The sequence below is a fragment of the Perognathus longimembris genome, chromosome 2 (assembly GCF_023159225.1).
Source record: "Perognathus longimembris pacificus isolate PPM17 chromosome 2, ASM2315922v1, whole genome shotgun sequence".
Classification (NCBI taxonomy): domain Eukaryota; kingdom Metazoa; phylum Chordata; class Mammalia; order Rodentia; family Heteromyidae; genus Perognathus; species Perognathus longimembris.
In genome coordinates, this window is record NC_063162.1 from 53,744,293 (window position 1) to 53,768,295 (window position 24,003).

General features: G+C 46.7%; 1 protein-coding gene across 2 annotated transcripts in view; it reads left to right on the top strand.

Annotated features, from left to right (window-relative positions):
* The first annotated feature begins 1,343 nt into the window (after positions 1 to 1,343).
* The window catches only part of Sh2d4b (SH2 domain containing 4B), a 56,282-nt gene continuing 33,622 nt past the window's right edge, over positions 1,344 to 24,003 (top strand). For both annotated transcript variants that reach the window (XM_048335895.1, XM_048335905.1), the window contains exons 1-4: positions 1,344 to 1,632; positions 6,864 to 7,023; positions 8,857 to 9,004; positions 19,495 to 19,642. In XM_048335895.1, the coding sequence (XP_048191852.1) occupies positions 1,449 to 1,632; positions 6,864 to 7,023; positions 8,857 to 9,004; positions 19,495 to 19,642 (640 nt within the window). In that variant the 5' untranslated portion in view covers positions 1,344 to 1,448. The remainder of the gene's footprint in view (positions 1,633 to 6,863; positions 7,024 to 8,856; positions 9,005 to 19,494; positions 19,643 to 24,003) is intronic.

Below are 24,003 nucleotides of genomic sequence, written 5' to 3' on the forward strand. Positions count from 1 at the left end.
CCCAAGGCTGATCAACTGGCCAGACCACACCTCTTTCGGGCCCTGTGGGTTTAACCCTGGTGGCCACCTGCTTAGTCCTTTTTGTTGTGCATGTTGACCTTACAGAGAAGGACACTCATTCACCGTCCTCAGGGAAGAGAAGGGGACATGAAGGTCGCCAGGCTGACACAGCCACAGCGCCAATCAAATCCCATTCCTTATCTGCGTGTTGTCTCCTGGTGGTTCACAACCTTCCAGCCGTCATCAGGATGTCAAATTTGAAACCTGGCTCAGGTCCCAGAGCAGCAACTTCCTGACTAGGTAAACCCTGGCAAGCCACTTACCGCCACTGAACTCCAATTGCCTTGTCCTGAAAGCGCACTGAGAGTGGAGTGGCTTTCAAGCCCGTGCTTGCTCAGGAGCTTTCGGTCTTAACAACAGTAGCTCCTACCTGCCCTCCAGGTGAGTTTCATCCAGGCAGGAGGCAATATACTACCTTAGCCAGGACACCTCTGATCTAGACTAGGAGGTGGTTTCTGATTCTTTCTCTCTCTCTCTCTTTTTCTTTTTTTGGGGGGTGGAGTGGGGGGTGAACTCCAGCCACCTGCGGCAACAAGAAAATCAACAACTGCCCAGATCAGCCATGGTGGATTTGTTAGCAAGCACCAGCATAGCTTCAGGGGCTCACTTTAGGGGAAGAGGAAAGGAAGACAGCTTATTTCAAGCACTTGAACCCTGCATGGAACACCCCTTCAGATGCCCCTACTATGTCTACTTTATCTTCCTCCCTTACTGTAACAGATATATAACGATCTTTTCTCTCCCCAAAGGCAGAGTTTTAAAAGAATTACCTCAGTCTGCCTTGAAAAGAAGGCTGGCTAGGGTAGAAGGTAGAGCCAGGGATTAGAGGAACCCAGAAGCTCCTGGCTGACTCCTCTGGCTTCTGTTTGAAATAGACTCAGAAGACATGGAATTAGTAGGCAAAGCTGCCTGCAGTTCCTCCTCCTCTCCCTCCTCCTATTTGCCCAGGAGAGATCAGTTCTCACTGGCCAGGGCAGTGTCACTGATACAGCTGGTGTCATTGTTACCTTCCACGAACTGATCACTTGACACCTACTGACTGGCTCGGGCAGGGCAGGGCTAAGCTAGGCACTGCCCTGCTGAGCTGGAAGTTTGGGTCCTTCTCCTTGTCGTAGAACCCTAGGTGAAGTCAAGACACGGGCCACTGTTGAGATATCCTGGTGCTGGGTGAGCCCACAAGCTCCTGGTGGCTAATTCCACTACACACTCCCAGCTGCCTATTGTCTGGCCCAGCAGGCCTCTGATGCTGTTCATCGCTGGGCTGGAGCTGAGATAGAGTGACGATGCTGAGTAAGGCAGGGATGCTGGGAGTGGAGCTGGAATGAGGATCCAGGGCTGAAGCGTGGCCGGAGGCACTGGCCTTGCCTGGCCGCTCTTTGGGGTGCACCATGCTGCAGCAGATCCTCCATGATATGTACATCGACCCGGAGCTCCTGGCTGAGCTGAGCGATGTGCAGAAGCACATCCTCTTCTATAAGATGCGAGAGGAGCAGCTGCGGCGCTGGAGGGAGAGGGAGGCCTGGGACGCTCTGGCGCAGGCAGACGGCCTCAGGCCCCCGAAGGCCAAGCGAGGTATGTGTCTGAGTGTTACTAGTCACCCATTGGATAGAAGAGACGGTAAGGCCAGGCTTGGCTCTTCTGCATGAAGGGGACTGGTAGGTTGAAGCTTGGGGGCTTGAAACCCCTGTGCTGAACTCATTAGCTGGGGGCTTCTGTCTTTTGACCAAGACCACCTACAGGTCAAGGCTGTAGCAGGGACTATACAGGGTTATAGTTGTTAGTATTTCCCTAGCCTCAGGTCCTCAGCTCCTCCCACTAGCCCCCAGATCCAACCATACCTAATGAGCCACTCCTACTCACTACCTAACTTCTTCCCCCTTCACCCCCATAGAGAGAAGCTGCCACCTGGATAAGGTGCAGACACCATGTAGCTCCCTCTCCCATGGGAACTATGGCCCCACTAATAAACCTCCTTATGAACCTTCTTCTTCTGCCTATGATTATCTCTGCATGGTCCTCTGGGATGGCCGAGACCTATGCTTTCAATAGTAGTCTGGGGAAATGGAGACTTGCTTTGTCTTGTGACAGGTCCATATTCCAAAGGGACCACTGGGAGCTCAGATGGTGCGCAAATGTTTGCGGATTGCATGATGGGAGAAGGCACGATCTTAATGAACCCTGATGATTGCTTCCGGCCATGGGCAGTTCCTCCCTTCCTTTTGTGCAGGCTCAGGGGTTCTCAGTGTGGGCCTGTCCTGTACTCTGGATCCTCCTATGGGAGGAGGCTATAGGTTGGGCCAGAAGCCCTGCTGCATATCTGGCAAAAGGACACACTGAATAACCAGGCCCAGTGGCCACAATAACTGCAGACAAGGAATAGTGGTGCAACCTTCCTCTCAGGTGGTTTATATGCAGGCCTGTGCCAGTCAAACCTGTGCGTGTGAGCAAAGGCAAGGCTCAGGACCCCTGGATGAAAGCAGGAAGGCTGCTTGTTTCTGCAGCACTCACATTACAGTCTGCAATGCTGACTCATTCCCCTTTCTCGTATTTCCCATCGCCTTCCTCCACTTGACCTTCACACAATCATGGAGTGACTGACAGCTTTAAAAAATTTTTTTGGTGTTGGTCCTTCCTGGGGCTTAAACTCAGGTCCTCCTGCTCTCAACTTGGCTTTTCACTCAGGCCTGACACTGTACCTCTTAAGTCGTACCTCCACTTCCAGCTTTTTGCTGGTGAATTGTGGATAAGAGTCTCTTGAATTTGTCTGACCAGGCTGGTTTTGAACTGTGATCCTCAGATCTCAGCCTCTCCAGTAGCTAGGATTACAGGCATGAGCCACAGGTGCCTCAAGACACAATAGGACTCCAGGGAGGAGACTGTGGCAGGACTGTGACTTGGCTACAAGTGGCTTGTGCCAAGCCTGGAGCCTTTCTGCACTGGATTGTGCTGGCAGCAGAGTTAAACACTGGTGGAAATGATGATCTACCTTTCCCAGCCCACCTGGCCTAAGCCCGAGGGCTCCTGTGGTCCACTCTTCCTTCCAGAAGAAGACAGATGCTTCAACTTTTAAAACACAAAAGCTATTTATACAGAGATTTGTCTCACATCAATGTCTACATTTGCATGTATAAATTATACATCACACTCATTTGTGTTTCTGGCTCATAAGACTCTTTTCTAGGTAATTAAATTTCTGGCTTATAAAGAATGGAAATGAGGGGGCACTCTGAAGAATATGTATGTTCCAGGTCAGGGTACTGGTCAGAGCTCCAGTTCTGCCCTGGGAATTGTTTGGCCATGACTTAGGGGAGCCCATGGAAGAGGGGTGCTATGCCCCATGAGGCCATAGGGCTTTTTGCTAGAGTCCAGGGTACACAGTGCCTGCATCATGTCCTGAGAGCACCATAAAGGGCCACAGAGACATCACATCTTGTCTGTGAGTGTATACACTAGATGCCTGCCCTACCCTAATGCCCCCATGTCTCTGTGGGGTGCAAGGCAGGCTTCCATGACCCTAGTTCAAGTGCTGAACCCCACAGAAGGGAGACAAGCCATCAAAGGTCATCCTAGTTGCTACGGGATAGAGTCAGAATACACATCCTGTGATTTGGCTCCGATCTGAGGGCTGATGGCTTTCTATTTATTTATTTATTTATTTTCTGAACTTGGGATTCATGTGTCCACCCATTCGCTCACCCATTCCTTTATGCAACAATATTAAGTGCTGACTTGGATAAACTGGATGGAGCTTTGACTCTTGAGATTTTTGTGGGGCGTGGACAGACCACAGGGAATAGAGTTGGCTGTAGTGCCAGACCCACATGTGGTACAAGGCAGACATTTGGCGACCCAAACAGGATTCTGACGGGATAGCATCTCTCCATGTTTTTCTTCCTTCTTCGTGCAAGCCACTCCCTTCCAGGTCCCATCCACTCACATGGCAAGGAGGAGGTGTCTGCAGTGTCCAGCTGAGCCGTGTGCCAGTCTCTTAGGATTCCTGAACATGTCTGCTCAGCCCGTTAGGATAGTCTGTCTCCTCTTCTCCCTCCTCCTAGCTGGTGGCTTATGTTGCATGTTGTTTTTTCTTTAACTCCTTTTAAAGATTTAGAAATTGTTATTATGAAGATGATGTACAGAGGGGTTACAGTTACATAAGTCAAAGTAATGAGTACATTTATTTTTGGACGATGCCACCCCTTCCCTGGCTCTCTTCCAGTTTTTCCCTCCTGTTCATTTTCCACACGGTGTCCAGTGAGTACCACGCTGCATTTGTTCACCTTTTGTCCCTCCATTTCTGTACCTCTCTCCTCCTCCCAAAGACAGACAAATAAACAAGACAAAAAGAAAAGATAATAAAAACAAGGACAGAAAGGAAAAAAACCGTCTGGCTTCCATTTCCTGGAGTGCATTTTGATAAATATGATCAGAGGCACATAGTTCTGTTGCACTTTTGATGAATTACAAATACTTTTCACAGCATCTGCTGTCATTCTCAATTTCCACCCCTTTGTGTCCCACAGTATGGGGGCAACCTTTCTCCAAGCCTTTGGGAGAAGGGTTCCTTCCCATGGGCCTTCCTCCCTGAGGCGCCCCCTGGGCAAGCCCTGTCCCTATCTCTCTGTTATAGGAACCTGGCTGATATTCTCCCCAGTACTGGCCGCCCCTAATAGTAATAAACACACATAACATACTATTTACCATTTTATCCACTTAAAACATGCAAGACAGTGACATTTACTGCATTTAAGATATTCAAGCTGGGTGCTGGTGGCTCACGCCTAGCTACTCAGGAGGCTGAGATCTGAGGAATGTGGTTTGAAGCCAGCTGGGGCAGCAAAGTCCCATGAGATGCTTATCTCCAATTAATCCCCAGAAAACTGGAAGTGACTCTGTGGCTCAAAGTGGTAGCCTAGTGCTCAAGGCACTAACCTTGAACAACAAAGCTCAGGGACAGCACCTAGGTCCTGAGTTCAAGCCCCACAACTGACAAAAATAAAAAAAGACATTTAGCCATCAGCAGCACAACTAGTTCCAGAGTATATTCCTAACTCCTGAAGGGAATCTACCCATGCACTTCTTTCAATCCTTCCTCCCTCTACTCCCTGGCCAACCCCTCAGGTGGTCCCTTTTCCTCCTCCTCCTCCTCATTCTTCCTCCTAGGAAGGAAAAGATCAGAGTGATAGGCAAAGTCAGGCCTAAGAGCCATGCATTTTTTGGGAGCAAGGAGAATACACCCAGATGAAGACCCATCTGGCCTCTGCTATGCCCTTCAAATGCCTCAGCTTACCTAGTCCCTCTGACCTGAAAAGACATACTTATAAGTTCTTCATAGAATTGAAAGATATGCCTATTTCATGTCCTACCAAGAGAGATCTAAATTCAACCACAACATACCTTTAGTTGTAAGATATTTCATGGTGCTTCTGTGTGTGTCTTTGAGTCAATAAAATGATGAATTATCCTAATTTTTTGGTGTGACAGTATCAGGGTTTGAACTCATGACCTGGGCCACCTTTTCAAGGCTAATACTCTACTACTTGAACCACAGCTCCGCTTCTGGATTTTTGCTGTTTAATTGGAGACAAGAATCTCACTGTCTTTCCCGCTCTGGCTGGTTTTGAACTGTGATCCTCAGATCTCAGCCTCCTGAGTAGCTATGATTACAGGTGTGAACCACTTATGCCTGGCAATTATCATCATTTTTAATGGAGCCGGTGAAATCTCAGGAAGGCTTTGCTGCCTGCTTTGGGAAACAGGTAGGGGGTGGACTTAAAATCTAAGTCTAGATCTACTGGGATTCTCTCTCTCTCTCTCTTTCTTTCTTTCTTTCTTTCTTTCTTTCTTTCTTCCTTCCTTCCTTCCTTCCTTCCTTCCTTCCTTCCTTCCTTCCTTCAACATATAGCTTATGTGTTGCTTATGATACTATGTGTTGGAAGATCCCAAATTTTGGATTTTAGTTCTACTTGCAAAGCTTTTGATTCTTCCTTAAATTCATTTCTTTTCCTCTGTCAACCATAGCCACTAGCCACACACGTGAATGGATAACACTCAGTTTTTCCATACTTTTCCCTTAGCAAGCATGGGGTCTGTCTCTTAAGTTATAATAGTGTCTGATATTTTGAGCAGACTTATTTATTTTTCTCCTGCATCACACAGATTTCTAGCCGTTCAGTTCACCACCCAATTGCTAAAGCAATGACACACAGTTTACATTTCTTTTAGCGGCTCTGCAATTTTTGAGACAGATCTCCATTTTAGTCAGTCATCAATGTTGCAGCTGTTAGCAATCTTGGTGGCTCAATGTCATCAGAGGTGTATTTCTTACATTGCAGTGTGATGCAGGTCATGGAGACATGGGGCCTTAAGTTGCTTCATCTTTCAGTTTCATCATCTCTGATTCCTTCTTTCCAGTCACAAAGCAGGAGGGGTAAAAGGTTCGTTGGTTCCTAACAGGTTTCAGCCTGGAGAGACCCAGGTCCACTTTCTCCTGAGAGTGCTGCACCCCCTCTTGCTGTTCTTTCTGGTGAGGCCCTCAGGAAAGCTGCCTCAGATACCAAGTCCATCCTGAGGCACCTGTTCTAGAGGCTGGCTCAGCAGAATGTTGTTTGTACCTGATAGAGGAAGGAGGGCCCTGGCTCTTCTGTCAGACAAGCATCTCTCTCTGGCTTCCTTTTTCTGGCTGACAGCAGCCTGTTCAGTGAGGTGATAGTTGGAGACCCTGGAGCAGTTTTTAGGGTGCTTCTTATTCACTGGAAATCAGATGTGTTTCTTCTTTCTCGGTTCTCCTCCCACTGTGGGGGCAGCAAGCAACAAGCACCTGCAGTGGCTGCTGGGAGCGGATGGCGAGGTCTGGGTGTGGGTCATGGGTGAAGGTCCCGGTGACAAGCCCTATGAAGAGATCTCCGAGGAGCTGATTGCTGAGAGGGCTCGGCTGCAGGCGCAGAGGGAGGCGGAGGAGCTCTGGTGAGAGGCAGTGGATTGGAGGGCACTGGGTGGGGCCTGAGTGTGGAACCCTGAGGTGGGGATCCAGGCCGAGGACCATGGGTTGTAGATGGGAGAGAGGAGGTGGCAGTTAGCTGGCTGGCTGTGTGAAGCTTTGCTCAGCTCAAGTGACAAGTAGCATCAGAGTCTTGCATCGGGTGAACTTGTGAGTTTAAGTCTGGGCTCCACCAATCAGGTGAACTGGGGTCTCATTTTCCCCATCAGTAGTGTGTGTGTGTGTGTGTGTGTGTGTGTGTGTGTGTGTGTGAAAGAGAGAGAGAGAGAGAGAGAGAGAGACCCTTCCTATAGGCACGTGGCGTGGATTTACCTGCCACATACAGTGTGTTCTGGCCTCTCCCTTTCCTGGTTGTCATGGGAACAGCACAGTCGCTGGGGAGCAACCCTTGTTCATCAGCTTGGACCTCTTTACTTTGCCTGCATTTCTCACTGCTGAATGGACATTTGAGTCCCCTGTAAAGTTTGGACTCGTCTTCCCTCATCAACAGCTTTTTAGTATTTTTCACCAAATTTGCACATTCAAGTTTGGTGTTGACTCCAATGTCCTCCATTTTAAGTGACAGTGAATCACTTTAAAAATTATAAAGCCATGCAAATAACATTTCAAACTATAGACAATAAATAAAAGGACAGCCAAGACCCACCATCTAAGATTAACCATTTAGATGATATAGGCTTTGCAAGCTGTTTTATTTACACTTTGACAACTCAATTCATATAGATTCCTGATACTATTTAAGATTGTTCTATAGTATTTACTTTCATGGCAAGTCCAGTTTATTAGTTCTATTGAAAGACACAAGTTATTTATATATACATATACATATAGTGTGTGTGTGTGTGCCAGTTCTGGGCTTGAACTCAGGCCCTGGGCATTGCCCTTGAGCTTTCTTGCTCAAGGCTGGCACTCTACCACTTGAGCCACAGCTCCAGTTCTGACTCTTTTGGTAGTTAATTGGAAATATGAGTCTCACAGACTTTGCTGCTTGGGCTGGCTTCCAAATATAATCCTCGTGAGTAGTTAGGATTACAAGCATGAGCCACTGGCACCCAGCAAAATAATTGTTCCTACTATAAAAATTCTCTGATGAACGCTTTGCATTTCCAATGATTATTTTTTTTTCTGGCTTCTAGAATGATCCTGATGACTTATGTTGTGGGGTAAGCCACCAGGAGAGACCACACAGACACAGAGTATAGCCAATAGAAAGTCTTCATTATTTGTCCCGGACTACATTGGGTAATTAGGTGCTGAAGTGCAGCTTAAGCCTGGTCTGAGGACCCCTTTTAAAGCAGAAGCCACCTCCTTGTTTGCTCAGGGGTGGCAAGTCCCTAATGGTTCTTTCCTGCTGGTGCAAGCCAAGAAGGAATCTACAGAAGCCAAGCACAACATTAAGCTGGGGCAGCATGACCTGTTTCCATGATCCATTACTTAGGAACATGGATGGATCAGTGGATACATATATTACTAAATGTCAAACCATAAGGAACTGGTATCATGGGTGGGGTTACAGCCCTACCTTTTAAGATGGAGTCACAAAAGCAAAATGGAGTTACAGAAGCTAGGAGTCAACACTAAGATGGAGAGGTTTGATAAACCTTATCACATTTACATTCCTCTATGTGAGAGTAACTATTTTATCCCTCCCGTACAAATATGGAGTTTGGTTGACCTTTGATATATGCCATTCTCTACTCTGAGGAAAGATTACACATTATTTTTATTTGAAGTTCCATTGTGACCTGGACCTTTGGTTTTTCACTCAAGCTGATTCCTTTTGGGTATTCTCTTGGAAGGAGACAGAAAGAGGCAGAGATCACCCAGAAGTTCAGAGACGCTTTGGCCAACGAGAAAGCCAGGATCCTGGCAGAGAAGTGGAAAGTGGAGATGGAGGACCGGAAGGCTGCCAAAATCCTGGAGGAGCGCATCCATGAGGAATTCAAGGTGAACCACTGCATAGGCTTCTGGGTAAAGGCACCTGCTTTAGCCCACAAGGCCAGCAGGACTGACGTCTGATTCAGACCTACCTTGGTCATTGTTTCTGTTCTTCATGAGACTGGAAATCCTGCATGTCTGAGCAGAAAGGAAATGGGCACACCATTCGCGTCCATTTGTGCCTGTAATTAGATGAGGAAACTAAAGGTCTGGCAGGGACAGAGGATTGCCAAGGCCACGTGGACTAGAATTGGATGTTTGGGCCAGCAGTGAGAGGAAGTAGTAGGTTCTCAGGAGAGTTTGAGAAGTCATAAAGAACAATTAGGAGCTGTGTCTGTTGGAAGAGCTTTCCTACTAGATGGTTACATTCAAGGGAATGGCTCTCAGGTCTTTGAGAGAAACACCTTTGAGCTGAAAGAGACACATATTCACAATGGTAAGTTCCTTTCAGTAAATGCTCCAGGAAAGGACAGCTAAGCACTTCTCCTTAGGTTCTGACTAGATCTAACAGTGCACTTTTCTGGCAGTACCGAGTTTCCTCCTCAGGCAGGCACTATCTATCTATCTATCTACCTATCTATTTTTTATCTACTGCCAGTACTGGGGTTTGAACTCAAGACCTTATTCTCTCACTTGACTTTTTAACACAAGGTTGGTAGTTGAGCCACATCTCCACTTCAGGGTCTTTTGCTGGTTAAAGATAAGAATCTCATGGAATTTTCTGCCTGAGTCTTGAACTGTGATCCTCAGATCTCAGCCTCCTGAGTAGCTAGGATTACAGGTGTGAGCCACAAGGGCCCGGCAGCAGGTGCTTCAATGGGGGCTGGTGTCATCCACAGCATGGGACATAGTCTTCTGTGTTAGCACCCACGTTAGAGTTTGTTCGTCTTTTTGAAGGAGGCTTTGGGAGAAGCTGGCATATATAGGTGCAGGAGTGGGTGTATGTACATGACATCTGCTCATTCTAAATGGCTTAAGACCCTCTTCCACCAGTGATGGCTTAAAAAATAATTTCTGTTGCAAATATTTTATCAGGTTTTTCTTTGTTTTCATTTTAGATGTGTAGAAGCTCAAAAGTTTTAGGAGCCAAATGTATTAATTTTCTTCTTTATCAATTGTTTCATGTTCATACATATATACATATGCATGTATTTGTATATTTATATATACATAGGCAGATAATATACACATGAATACATATATACACTTATACATACATGCATATGTTTATATACATATACACACATATGTGCATACATATTTTCTTTTTCCTGTTGTTTTGCTGAGTAACTTGTAAGGAAGTGTATAGATCATGGCATTTTGGCACAGATGTTAGGAAAGGCATTTCTGAAAAGGGCTAGATTGTAAGTATTTCAGGCTGTGGGGTCCTACCTTCTGCACTAGACTACTCAATTCTGCCTTTGTAGTATAATAGGAACAACAGACAATATGTGAAGAAATGCATGTATGTGGCTGTGTTCTAGTAAGACTTCATTTTAAAACATAAACAGGCTCCAGATCAGGCTTGAGAGTTTTCAAAAATCCTGATAAAGCCCTAAAACCTTTCATGAGTATCTCCTGTGCATGCAGACACGGTCCTGTGGAGCAGGGGTACGTGGTGTCACGCCTACTGAAAGCAAGAATGATTCTGTAATCATATGTCCAATCCAGTCCGCAGCAGGGGAGAGATTTGTGTTACTGGTTTGGGTGATGACTGTTTTAGTCTGCTGGGGAGGAATACCAATTCTTTCTCACTCTCTCCAGCAGTGACATCATCTGCTTCGCTGTGGGTTCCCTCCTCCACAGGGCTGAGCCAAGATGCTGGGAGCTGAGTTTGATAGAGCTGGGTACACAAAGAGGATGGTGTTCCTGGTGGAGACCCTGTGGTTGATGGTCTCCCTGGGAGTTTTAATGATAGGAGGAGTGATAAGTTGTAGGGAGCTCTGTGCTAGGGCTCATGACAGACTCAGCAAAGCTTCCTGGCCTGACCTGAGGGTCTTCAAATTTGAGGGACTCAAATGCAGAATGTTGATGTTATTTCCAATGAAAGAAAATAGTTCCCATGTGTTGGGTTTAAAATATTATTTGTTAAAGGTGAGTGTTTCAACTTGAATGGAAATGATCATCCTGATGTAGGCTGTTGTGGTTCTGAGGATGCTCAGAAACTTGCATTGTATTGTGTGTCCTGGGGTTGCTGCACATGATGAGCATCCGATCTGGGGCCCTGGCATCAGACAGGGTCTACCGTCTAGGGGATTTGGGTGAGAACTGTTCCTCAAGCACTGGCTTGACATTGTGCAAGCTCTTCATCCCAGGAAATTGATCAGTATAGGTTGGAGCATTATCTGAAAGGTTTCCGTAGAAGATTCCAGATGGCTGGGGGCAAATTCTTTGTTACTGGTCCCTCTGTGAGGTAAAACCTATTTCCCCTCCTGATGAGCCTGTGTTGGCCTTGAGACAAGCTTTGATGTCTATAACACAGAAACGACTCACTGCCACTCAACTTAAAAGAAAAATTAGCTGGGTTCTGGTGGCTCATACCTGTGATCCTAGCTACTCAGGAGCCTGAGACTTGGAAGATTACAGTTCGAAGACAGCATGGGTAGAAAAGTCCATGAAATTCCACAGTTAATTAATCTAGGGCCAAAAAAGGTGGGCAGGAGTTGCCAAATGGGACAGTACCAGCTGAGCAGGCATGTTGAGCAAGTGCTGGCAAAAATATAGAACGTGTGTGTGTGTGTATTTACAGATGATTCATCTAAGCAAAGAAATTAAAGTATATAAAAATTATTTTTGAGATAGAATCTCACTATATAGCCCACACTGGTCTTGAGATCCTCTTGCCTCGGCGTTCTAAGGGCTGGGATTATAGGTGCGGGCCACCAATTTTTACTTGTAAAATCATTTCAATATATAGAAATGTAAAAATAGCACAAATATATGTGAGCATGCAACTCACAAGTTCAACAAGTATAAATATTTTCCACATTTGCTTTACACTTGAGAAATAACAATATTTCTGAAACTGCTAAAATATAATTTTTATATTCTTTCTCTCCGTCCCTTCCAATGTGTAGTGGTATCTCTCTCCTCCCTCCCTTTCTTTTCCTTTTATTTTGGTGCTGGTTCTAGGACTTAAAATCAGGGCCCCACTGGCTTTCCTGCCCAGGCTGGCTTTAAACCAAGGTCCTCAGACCTCAGCCTTCTGACTAGATAGGATTAAAGTGTGAGCCACTGGTGTCTGGCTCCTGTTTCTATTTTATAAAATATACAAAACCATAAAAACATAAGCAACCATTTCTGGGAGAGAGGATTTAACTTTTACAACTTTTATAATTATATAAATATTTTAGTGTTTTCAAACTTTATTTAGCTCTGTTTTTATTTTTTTTTTCAATTCTTTCCTGATGGATTTAAGTTGTTTTCAGTTTGGGCTAGAGTAAATATACTGTACTAGTAAACATTCTGAGGTAGCTTGTGTGTGTGTGTGTATGGTATCTTCTTTGCTTTGGTGGAACTGATGTTTGAATGAGGGATCTTACATTTACTGTACAGTCACTCTACTGCTTGAGCCATGCCTTTAGCACCATATGGTTCTTGTGGATATGTTTTATCTGTGCAACTCTTAAGGACAGACTATAGAAGATATGCAGCTCCTAACTACCTCTCTTACAATGCTGACTTATAAGAAACCTGCTACCCAAGATTACTATGCTGTAAAGACAAAACAAAACAAACCCAAGTTAGCCACAGAGCAAAGTGGTTAAGATAAGGGCACTGAAGTACTAGATATGCCACCAAATCTTTCCCAATGCCACCAGCCCATCCTAGGGGGCAAGCTCAACTACAGGGTAGAGAAAAGCCGTCCACTGAACCCTGCTTGGATCATTAGCTCACAGAGTCATACAGAAATAAAAATGTTGCTGTGAGTAATTTCAGTTTCTGGTTGCTAGTTTCTAGTTGCTCAGTAATAGATAACCAAAGCCAGCTTTACCAAAGGGATTTATGATGTCTGGATTGCATTAGTGGGGATAAGCAATCACACATATCTCTCTCTCCCTGCTTCCAGTTCTCTATGAACCACAGAACTCATGTCTGAACTCCAAAGATGGCTCTAGAAGAGTTGAAATTTTGTCTTCCCATGATGGCCTGGCTGCTGGGCATCTCTGGCTCATGCCTGTAATCCTAGTAACTGAGGAGGCTGAGAACTGAGGATCACGATTTGAAGCCAGCTGCGGCAGGAAAGTCTGTGAGATTCTTCAATTAAGCACTAAAAAGGCCAAAAGTGAAACTGTAGCTCAAGTGGTAGAACACTAGCCTTGAGGAGAGAAAGCTCAGGAACACTGTCCAGTTCTTGAGTTCAAGCCCCAGGACTGGCACCAAATTAAAAGGTTGATCATTGATCATTGTTTCAGTCCTTGTTTTGGGAGGGGTCCCAGAGAAGTTGTTACTGCTCTTATCATTGGCCAGGATAAACAACTCCTTGGTGCCTCATGGGTGGTCTGTCCCTGAGGAGGCTTTGTTGTCCCTTTCAAGTATGTTCCCTTGTCAAAACATTTTGTCTGTCAGTCCTGTGCTCCCTACATTCTAAGGTGGAGGCAGGGATGTCAGTGTCTCTTATTTTTAGTTAATTCATGGGCCCAAGCAAACAGCAAAAGTAGCTTTTAAGCACCTCTCACAGTACTGTTGTGGCAGATCAGCACAAATGATGGTGTTGCTGGCTGCTGGTGGCTCACAAACATCTGTAATAGCTACCCAGGAGGTTGTGACCTGAGGATTGCAGTTCAAAGCCAGCCTAGGCACAAAAAAAGTCTATGAGAGTCTTATCTCAAATTAGCCACTAAAAAGCTGGAAGTAGAGCTGTGCCACAGCCCTAGCCTTGGGCACAAAAGCTAAGAAACAGCACCTAGGCCCTGAGTTAAAGTCCTGGGACTGGTGCCGAATGCTTGTACTCTGTTGGTTAATGACTTAGGTAGGGTTTTTTGATGAAGTAGCATTTGTCACCATGATAATGATGGTGTCTTCTGGATGCAGCATTTGTCCACTGGGGTTGAGCAGACCCAGGCCTCTGTGGACTGAGGTTGCTGTTACAGATCAGTTATTAGAAGGGGGTTTGAATAAGCTGGGCATTTCAGAGGGATATGGGAAGCTACCCCAGGCCAATCTATCCATTTCTGGGTGGAATGGGAGTGTTTGCACATCTTTCTTGACTGGGTTGGCCTTTGGCTGGTCAAACTTGTCCTCTAGTATCTCAGAGTGGCCAAACGATCTCTGATCGTTTTAACAACAGTGAGAATTTTTAGGCAATTTCAGTAGTAAGAATTGAATCATTTTAGCAAGACCCCAGAGAGAAAGACACAATTTTGTGTGTTTGTAGTTGTGAAATGTTTTCCTTTTGTCATCCTTTTGCTTGTAAAGAGCTTGCCATTGTCACTGTAAATGGCTGGTCATTTTTCCTTTGAAAAGACATTGACGGAGACCTCTGATTCCCTGGATAATGCTCTGTTCTTAAAGTGAAGAGGTGGCACTGTCACTTAATGTCACTTAGTGTCGTCCTTCATGTTAGTCAGAGCTGGGTGGAGTAAGAAAACCACTGTCCTCTGAGCTGGGGAGGCTCCACTTATCCATGACCCTGGGCCTGACACTTCTCTGTGTTCTATTGTGGGATGAATCATGTCCCCCATAAATCCATATATTGAAGTCCTAACTCCTGGTACCTCAGAATATAACTATTTGGACATAGGGAGTTCACAGGAGTCATTTAAGCTAAAATGAAATCTTTTGGATGAATTGGGTACAAATTCAATAAGACTGGTGTTCTTCAAAGAAGAGGAAATTGGACAAAGATGGACATACACATACACAGAAGGAAGGTCTTGTGTGGATGAGATGGTAGGGGGAGGGAGTCACCTGCAGGCTATGGAGAAAGGACTTAAATGACCATCTGTACAACAAAAATATCATATAAATACATATAAATGTAAGTATGTGAAATATTACACAAATAAATATACAAAACAAAATGCATCATATACACACATGGACATGTTAAATCAAGTCTCTTTGTACAACTAATTGATACTACTAGTAATTTTTTTCATAAGAAGAATGAAACCAGCTTTTCTTAAAAAAATTATATCTTTGTCAAAGTGATGCCAGAGGGGTTACAGTTTCATACATAAGGCAGTGCGTACATTTCTAATCCAACTTGTTACCTCCTTCCTCATCCTCTCCCCCCTGCCTTCCCCCTCCCCAACTCCCTCCACCCCATGAGTTGTACAGTTGGTTTAAAGCATATAGTTTTGTAAGTATTGCTGTTGCATTGGTCTGTCTTTTATCCTTCGTCTCTCCCATTTTGATATTCCCCTTCCCTTCCCTAGTTCCAATACACATATATACAATATCCAAGGTACCAAAATCAGTTACAGTGATATCAGGGGTAAAGACATAGGGAAGAAAGACAGAAGAAAAAGGCATGTTTTCACATGGTATGTGAAAATAAGAACAACGATAAATCACTTGTTTCTATAACTTGGAGTTCATTTCGCTTAGCATCATCTTATGTGTTCATTTGGCCATAGCTATTGAGCTATTGTGATCTTCTGCTAGGACTATCCTAGACATGTACTAATTATTACCAATGAGGGAAACCATAGAGTCTGTGTTTATTTTGGTCAGGCTCACTTCACTTAGTATGATTTTTTCCAAGTCCTTCTATTTCTTTACGAATGGGGTAATGTCACTCTTTCTGACAGAGGTATATAATTCCATGTGTATATGTACCACATTTTCTTTTAAAAATTTTTTAAATTAAACTTTTTTCTTTATTGTCAAAATTGTACCACATTTTCTTTTTTTTGGCCAGTCCTCGGCCTTGAACTCAGGGCCTGAGCACTGTCCCTGGCTTCTTCCCGCTCAAGGCTAGCACTCTGCCACTTGAGCCACAGCGCCGCTTCTGGCCGTTTTCTGTATATGTGGTGCTGGGGAATCGAACCTAGGGCCTCGTGTATCCGAGGCAGGCACTCTTGCCACTAGGCTATATCCCCAGCCCCCCATACATTTTCTTGATCCATTCATCTACTGAGGGGCGTCTGGGTTGGTTCCATATTTTAGTGATGACAAATTGTGCTGCGATGAACATACTTGTACTGGTAGCTTTAGTGTGGTCTTGCTTGTAATCTTTTGGGTAAATGCCCCAAAATGGGGCTGTTGGGTCATAGGGGAGCTCTATGTTTAGCCTTTTGAGGAACCTCCATACTGCTTTCCAGAGTGTATGAACAAGTTTACACCCCCACCAACAGTGTAGTAGGGTTCCCTTTTCTGATGTGCAGACAAACTTGTAGCTCCCTCACTCAAAGCCCCTCAGCCTATGGGGCTTGGTTATGAAGTCCATTCTATGAGTGCAAGGGAGGAGAAGGATCGAGACAGGGGTTGACTGACCAGGACTACTGGTGCAATGTTGATGAAGGTGATATAGAGCTTTGTGGTCAAGCTCAGCTCCTTTTTAAGTTCTAGACTTGGAGAATTGGCTTTCAATTTGGGGTCAGTAAATAACTCTCTGTGCTAGCATTTCTCATCTTAAAGCCAACCCTCCAGATTGCCAACTCACTCCATGCCTGTATTTCCCCTGAGCTGTCAGCCCCCAAATCCACTCCTTCCCATTGGACATTTCCTATTGAAGGTATGGAATGGGTCATTGTGGTCATGTCACTTCTTCCCATAGTGTATGGATGGTAGAACCCACCCAGTTAGCACTGCTCTCATCAAGAGCCCCCAGTTACTCTTGTCGCTATGCCCAGCCATGTTTCTTGTCTTTGAGGTGATTCAGAAGACTTCCATTCAGTTTATCATCCCAAAAGGCATCATCATGTCGTGTGTGTGTGTGTGTGTGTGTGTGTGTGTGTTTGTGTGTGCATGCACGTGTGCCAGTCCTGGGGCTTGAAATCAGGGTCTAGGCACTGTCTCTTAGCTGTTTGATCAAGGCTGGTACTCTACCACGAGAGCCACAGTGCTCTTTTCAGCTTTTGTGGTTAACTGAAGAGTCTCACAAATGTTTTCTGCTCAGACTGTTTTTGAACTGTTATCCTCAGACTTAAGCTTCCTGAATAGCTAGGATTATAGGCTTGAATAATCAGAGCCCAGTTTTCTTCCAGGTTTTTATGGTCTTCATCTTAGTCCTCCTTTCTTGCTTCATTAACTATATTTTCAGGAGAAAAAAAATGTTGGCAGTGAAAAAGGCAAATTATAAGGCACATGTAAATTTTAGAGATGTTGAAAGGTTTAAAAGTGCAGAAGTTTCAGAACTGGTGGGAACAGCACTGTGTACGGTTTTGCAGAGAACTGTTACTGACATGGCTTAGATTCTTGACTTAACCATAGCTGTGATATGGATTTACTTGAGGAGGAGAGGGAAAGTTTGTGCATTCACCCCTATGGGAGGCATAGTGCTAAAAGTTCATGTACCATAAAAGAAAGGCAAAATTGACTGCATAATAAATGATAAGTCAGCCCAGGTGCCCATGGCTCACACATATAATCCTAGCTACTCAGGACACTGAGATCCGAGGATTGTGGTTCAAAGCTAACTTGGGCAGGACAGTCTGTGAGACTCATCTCCAAGTAGCCAACCAAAAGTCAGAAGTGGAGGTGTGGGTCAAGTGGCAGAGTGCTAGCCTTGAATGAGAAAGCTCAGGGCATCCAGGCCTTGGGTTCAAGTTCTAGGACCAGTTAGTGCACGCGAATGTGCATGTGCACGCACACACACACACTTGATAAATGAAGTATTCATTGCCTTCATCAGATATATAGACCTGACCAAAGGCAGTGGGGGCACTGTGGGCAGTGATTTTTCTATCAGGTCTTTTTCATTAGATGTCTTCATAAAATTCTTTTTTTTTTTTTTAAGTCTGAGACCAGGATTTGAATTCAGTATCTTATATTTTTGCTCTTTGGCTGGCACGTTACCACCTGAGCCATGCCTCCAACCCTAGTCTTCATATCTGTATATGTATGTTCCAAATGTACCTGTTACTGTTGTATTCTGAGAGCAAGAATAATCCATTTAGGCACAGCTTAAGGTGGGAAGGGGTTTTATTTACAAAGGGATTCTATTTACAATCTAGAACACGGAACCAGAGTCACCCTCCACCTCCTAATGCTTGCCTGTGACTATCTTGTACTGACCTGAGGCCTGTCTTGACCTGAACTCCGAACCTCCACTATAATTTCTAACCACTTCAGCCTCCTGGTCTCCAAATCTCCAAACCTCCAGGGCAGGAAGCTTCCTTCCTGTAGGCCTCCAGGGCAGTAAGCTTCCTTCCTGTAGGCCTCTCCTCTCCTCAAGCTTTAAGCCTACAGGCTTTAGGCTTCTCTGCCGGCCTCAGGCTTTAGACTCTGCCTCAGACTCCAGACTCCTCCGCAGGCCTCAGGCATAAGACTCTCCCTCAGGCCTAAGGCTTCAGACTCCTCCGCAGGCCTCAGGCCTAAGACTCCTCCTGAGGCCTAAGACTCCGGACTCCTCCTCAGGCCTAAGGCTCTGGACTCCTCATCAGGCCTCAAGTTCCGGTTCGGCTCTGCCCCTCTCCTCTGGCAGGTCCAGTATGGCTCACCACTCTGCTCCTCTCCTCAGGCCTTGCTCCTCCAGCTTGCTCCACTCCGCTCCTCCAGGAGGCCCAGTTCGGCTCACTGCTCTGCTCCTCCAGCCCATCTGGTTCTGGCCCTTCTGGTTCCATTCTGCTTCGCTTCACTCCTCTCTCCTCCTCCTGCTCTTCTCTTCTCTCAGCTCTCCGGCCTGTCCGGTACGGCTCACTGCTCCGCTCCTCCTCCAACCGGTCCGGACTCAGGCTTCTTCCACACCTCCTTCCTCATTTCTTCTCTCTGCTCCCTCCCCGTCCGGAAGTTCTGCTCATAATATTTCCCTGCACTGGCATTCCAGGGGTGGAGGTTCGGTCTCCTCAACGTGTGGCGGGATCTACTCTTTCTTCCGCAGTGTGGCATGGCAATCACGCCAACGTGGGGAGGCGCTTCTGCCCCTCAGGTTATTACATTACTTATGTGAAAACAGAGGTAGAAATGTACACACACACACACACACACACACACACACACACACACACACACACACACACACACACACACTCTCTTTGGAGCTTGAAAGTGGGGGTAGAAGTTTAAGGTTCCTAAGCCAGCTCTGTGTTGGCATCCCATATCCGGGCTGAAGGCTGAGACCCGCTGGTATTGGGCTGAGTTGGACCCCAGGAAGACCAGGTATTCCTCCCTTTACCTGTATACCTTTTTGTTTCTCATGTCTGAGAATGGCCCAGGATCCTTTAATTATTATCTTTGCTCAAAGTTTTAGAGTTTACAAATCAGTCTCCATATTCCAACCAATTTGATTCTTCCTGAATGTCCTGCATCCATGACAACTCGGCTCCCATCTGCTGCTGCCTCCCGAGGACCCTTCTCCCCTCTAATGTCAGTCTGTCCCCATGACTTTCTAGAGGAAAGAAGAAGAGGAGAGGAAACGAGGAGAAGAGCAGATTCGCCTCCAGGAGGAGCAGAGGGCTAAGGAACTATACTGGACTCTCAAGCAAGCCCACCTGCACAGCCAGGCCAGCGAGAAGGAGGAGCGAGAGTGGGAGGAGCAATGTGAGTCATGCCCGGGAGGCCAGCACCCCACCCCACCCACTGAGGAAAAGCTTAGCCACCCTGCAGTGCCCCGAGGTACCCAGCTAGGCTTTGCCCACATGTGTGGTCCTGTTTGGTGACTGGCAAAGGGCGGCGCCGGGCCCAAGGGGCTTATGTGTCTCTTCTGGAGATTTCTTACATTATAAACACGCACACTAGGATGGCAGAGCTGCCAAGAGTTTCCTGGCTCTGTGCTGTGCCCAGGCGACCCAGTCATGAGTATCATGGTTCCTGTGTGGGAGAGAGACAGACTCCAACCAGAGCAGGAGTGGACCAAAGGTGTGCAGGAAGCATCTGACATACGCTGGTGGACTCCAGAGGACTGAGTATGAAATAAGGCTCCAAGGTTGGCATAGGGATCACAGAGGCAAAGTGAGTGCTCCAGAGGGAGGCCAGCATTTGCACAGGCACAGTGGCCCAGGCTGTGGCGGGCTGAGGGAGTGTGTGGTGGCTGGAGCTTGAAAGGTGATAGGGTTGATGAGAAAGAAAAACTGGAGAAAGGATGGACGCTGAAGGCAGGTGCCTAGAGTTTGTTGGAATTTGAGATGATAAATTCTGAGTTTTACATGAAGAAAGCATATCAACATTTCCAGACATAGGAGACTTAGAAGGTGGCTCTGTGCATCTTAACCTAAGAAATGTTGTTAAAAATATGTTGCTGAAAAATGACACTCTCACCTCCTCCTCAGCCCTTGTGATTGCTAATGTATTAAGCAGGGAGAAGTGGTATTTCTTCTTCTTCTTCTTCTTCTTCCTCCTCCTCTTCTTCTTCTTCCTCTTCCTCTTCTTCCTCTTCCTCTTCCCCTCCTCCTCTTCCTCCTCCTCCTCCTCCTCCTCTTCCTCCTCCTCTTCCTCCTCCTCTTCCTTCTTCATCATCATTATTATTTGCCAGTCATGGGGCTTGAACTCAGGGCCTGGGTGCTGTCCCTGAGCACTTTTGCCTAATGCTAGTGTTCTGCCACTTTGAGCCACAGCACCACCTCTAGTTTTCTTGAGCTTAGTGGAGATAAGAGTCTCATGGACTTTCCTGTCTAGGCTGACTTTGAGCACTGGTCTTGAGACCTCAGCCTTCTGGGTAGCTAGAATTACAGCCACTGGCACCCAACCTGGTTTTGATAGACATTTTTCCTCATGACAGAAGCCACTCAGAGACCTAGGAAGTGGAGGGGGGGTCACTCCACTCTGGGCCCTGTGGAGCACGGGGTCAGATGCATGGGGGTGGGGGTGGGGCAGAGGGAGTGAGGAGAACACTTGGGCAAGAGCTTTTATGGTGGATCTCTCTGGAGAGGTAAGACAGGCGGGGTCAGGAGGAGCAAGTGCAGCACTTGCACTGGGCTCTGGATGAAGAAGCCCATCCAGGTCCCTCCTTTCAGGCCTTGGGGGAAGACTATGGCAGATGGATACTGGCCCAGATGCAAGGAGTTGGGGGACAGGGGATGCAGGGGGCCCTGGACTGAGGGTTTTGCAAGGTGCTCTTGTAGGCTCTTCCTGGGAGGGAGGGGAGACCTCTCAGAAGTCACAGGGCCAAGCTGTGGGATTTTGGGACCTGGGTCTACACCATGTGTTTTCTTTCACAGACAGGACCACACAAACACATCATGGGCAGAGCTCACTTTTCATCGAGGGCAGGCTCCGATGTGATGCCATTCCTGGAGGACTTACACCATGGTTCTTTCACTGTTTGGTTTTTTTCTTGTTGGTTTTTGTTTCTTTTCTCCCTAGTACTAGAGCCTGAACTCAGGATCATGCTGTAACTTGCCTTTTTTTTTTTTTTTTCTGCCAGTGTGGGGATTGAATTCAGGTCCTGAGCATAGTCCCTGAGCTTTTTGCTCAAGGCTAGTGCTCAATCACTTTGAACTACAGCTCCACTTCCCATTTTAGTTTTCTGGTGGCTCATTGGAGATTACACTCTCATGGACTTTCCTGCCTGAGCTGGCATTGAACTGTGATCCTCAGATCTCAGCCTCCTGAGTTACAATTATAGGCTTGAGCCACCAGTCCCTGGCTTCACAGCTAGTTCTTTACCACTAAAGCCACACCTCTAGTTCTGCTTTTTGCTGGCTATTTGGATACAGACAGAATTTCTCAGATGTTTCTGTATGGGCTGGCTTCGAACTGTCTATCTTCCAGATCTCAGCCTCCAGCATAGCTAGGACTAAAGGCATAAGCCATTTATCCCTGGATCTTTTTCTGTTCTTTTGCATGGAGGTTGGAATTTTTTTTTAAGAATTGCTAAATATTATAACAACCTGGTCTTCCCTATGTTCAATTACATGTCCCAAACCCTGAGAATTCACAAAGCTTTAGGATCATAGTTGCTGGTAGGAATAGAACAGCCTCAGGGCAGAGTGGGTTTTGGTGTTTCTGAAAGGGAAGTGCAGACTCAGCAGGCAGCCCAGAATCTGCTGCAGTGAAGGCTGACTCTCCTCCTTGCTGCTGGCCCTCTGCTGTTGCCTGAGGACCAGAGGGATGTAGGATCTCAGCTTCCCAGCGTATCTACACAGGAAGTTGCACAAAGGAGCCCTGGGCCTGCCTTGATTCCTTCCTGCCCAGTTTTTGAAACACACTGCCAAGCAACCCTGGAACTCTCCCCTCTTGAGGGGTGGGTGCTGAGGTTATAGGAGCTAGGAATAGAGATGTGAGCCACCTGCACCCAGCTAGGATCCATTTGTTTTTAAATAAACAATGAACATTGATTAAAACTACTTAAGGTTACACATGGAATATTGAATAAAATATGAAGAAAAAAGAAGTAGGTGTTTTCCAAGGGAAAGGAAAGGGAGGAAGGCCTCTGGTGTTGGAGCAGTTGCTCCATGGAGCTCAGGATATTGTAAGGACAGATGAGGTCTTGAGTTCTTCCCCAGAATTGGTCCTTGGGATGTGGATTGTGGCCTGCTTGCTAGGCTATGCCTGCAGGAACTCAGTCCTCTGCATGTAGAGGCGGGTCTGTTTCAGTTGCCAGCAGAGCCCACGAGGTCTCCAAAGCAGCCAGGAGAGTAAAAAAGAAGCAAAGTCTGTCTCAGATGACAGGGAGTAGTCTGTGTCGAGATCCAGCCCATCAGAAATCTGCGAGAACTCTGTGGTTGCCATTGCCAGGTATTGCTCTGCCATGGCCAAGGACAGAAGGGCCAGCTTGAAGTCCACAGCCTTGAGGTCACTAAAGGGCCCTTCTGCTTCCACCTGAGCTGCAGGGTGGCCTCCCTCAGGATGTGTGGGCATGGTGGCCAGTTCAAGGTCCACTGCAGCTAGGTCATCTTCGGTTGTCACTGCTGGAGATGGCAGAGACAGATCCTGGTCCTCAGCAGCTGGACCGTTCAGTAGCTTATCTTCTTCCACCAGATCTGGAAACTTCTTTTCCTTGGTAGTCATGGGTAGAGCCAGGCCGAGCTCCATGGCACCTTGGCGCCCTCGTGGCTCTTTGGCTGGTATAGCTGGCTGTGGGGGCTTCTTAGCTGATGTTCCTGCTCTGAATTTGCTACCCTGAGCACCAGGGGTCTGGGGTGAGCCATGGAAGGTGCTGCCCTGGCCTTTGTAGGCCTGCCGGGAGGTGGCTGGGACTACCTGCGGGCTCCTCCAGGGTAGTCTCTAGAAACATGGAGGTCTGGAGGTGTGGTCCAGTGTCTGAAGGCACGGGCCAGGCGCTCTCCCCATGAGCTCCTGAGGCCCGAGCTGGGTGAAGTCAGGAGACCCCAAGAAAACATAAGGTCTTCTCCACCGTCTCCTGACAAGTGAACAGGCTGGGCTGGTTAGTGGTGTGGCTGCCCAGACACTGGGTTCCAGATTCCATTTGGGCCATTGTGAGGGACATGAGGTCACCTTCTGTGTCTTCTCACCTGAGCCACTCCCTCCCCCTCCCCCCAGCACATGCTGATGAGCCCTGGCCAGTGGCTGCTATAAACAACAAAATAATCTGCACAGCATACCCCCCACCTCACCGTCCAGCCCCCAGGCCTGGTGCAGCCAGTGCCTGGGCCTCTGGGACTAGCAGCTAGTATATTTTCTTTGTTTCTTTTTTCCTTTCTGTCAGTCATGGGGCTTGAACTCAGTGCCTAGGTGCTGTCCCTGAGCTCTTTTGCTCAAGGCTAGTGCTCTACCACTTTGACCCACAGCACCACTTCTAGTTTTCTGGTAGTTAATTGGAGATAAGAGTGTAATGGATTTCCTGTTCAGGCTGGCTTTGAACCATGATCCTCAGATCTCAGCTTCCTGAGTAGCTGGGATTACAGCTGTGAGCCATCAGTGCCCAGCTAGGATCCATTGTCAAAGACCTCCCTGCCTCTTAGTATTGTCACACCAGTGACCATACCTTCAATATGTGGTAT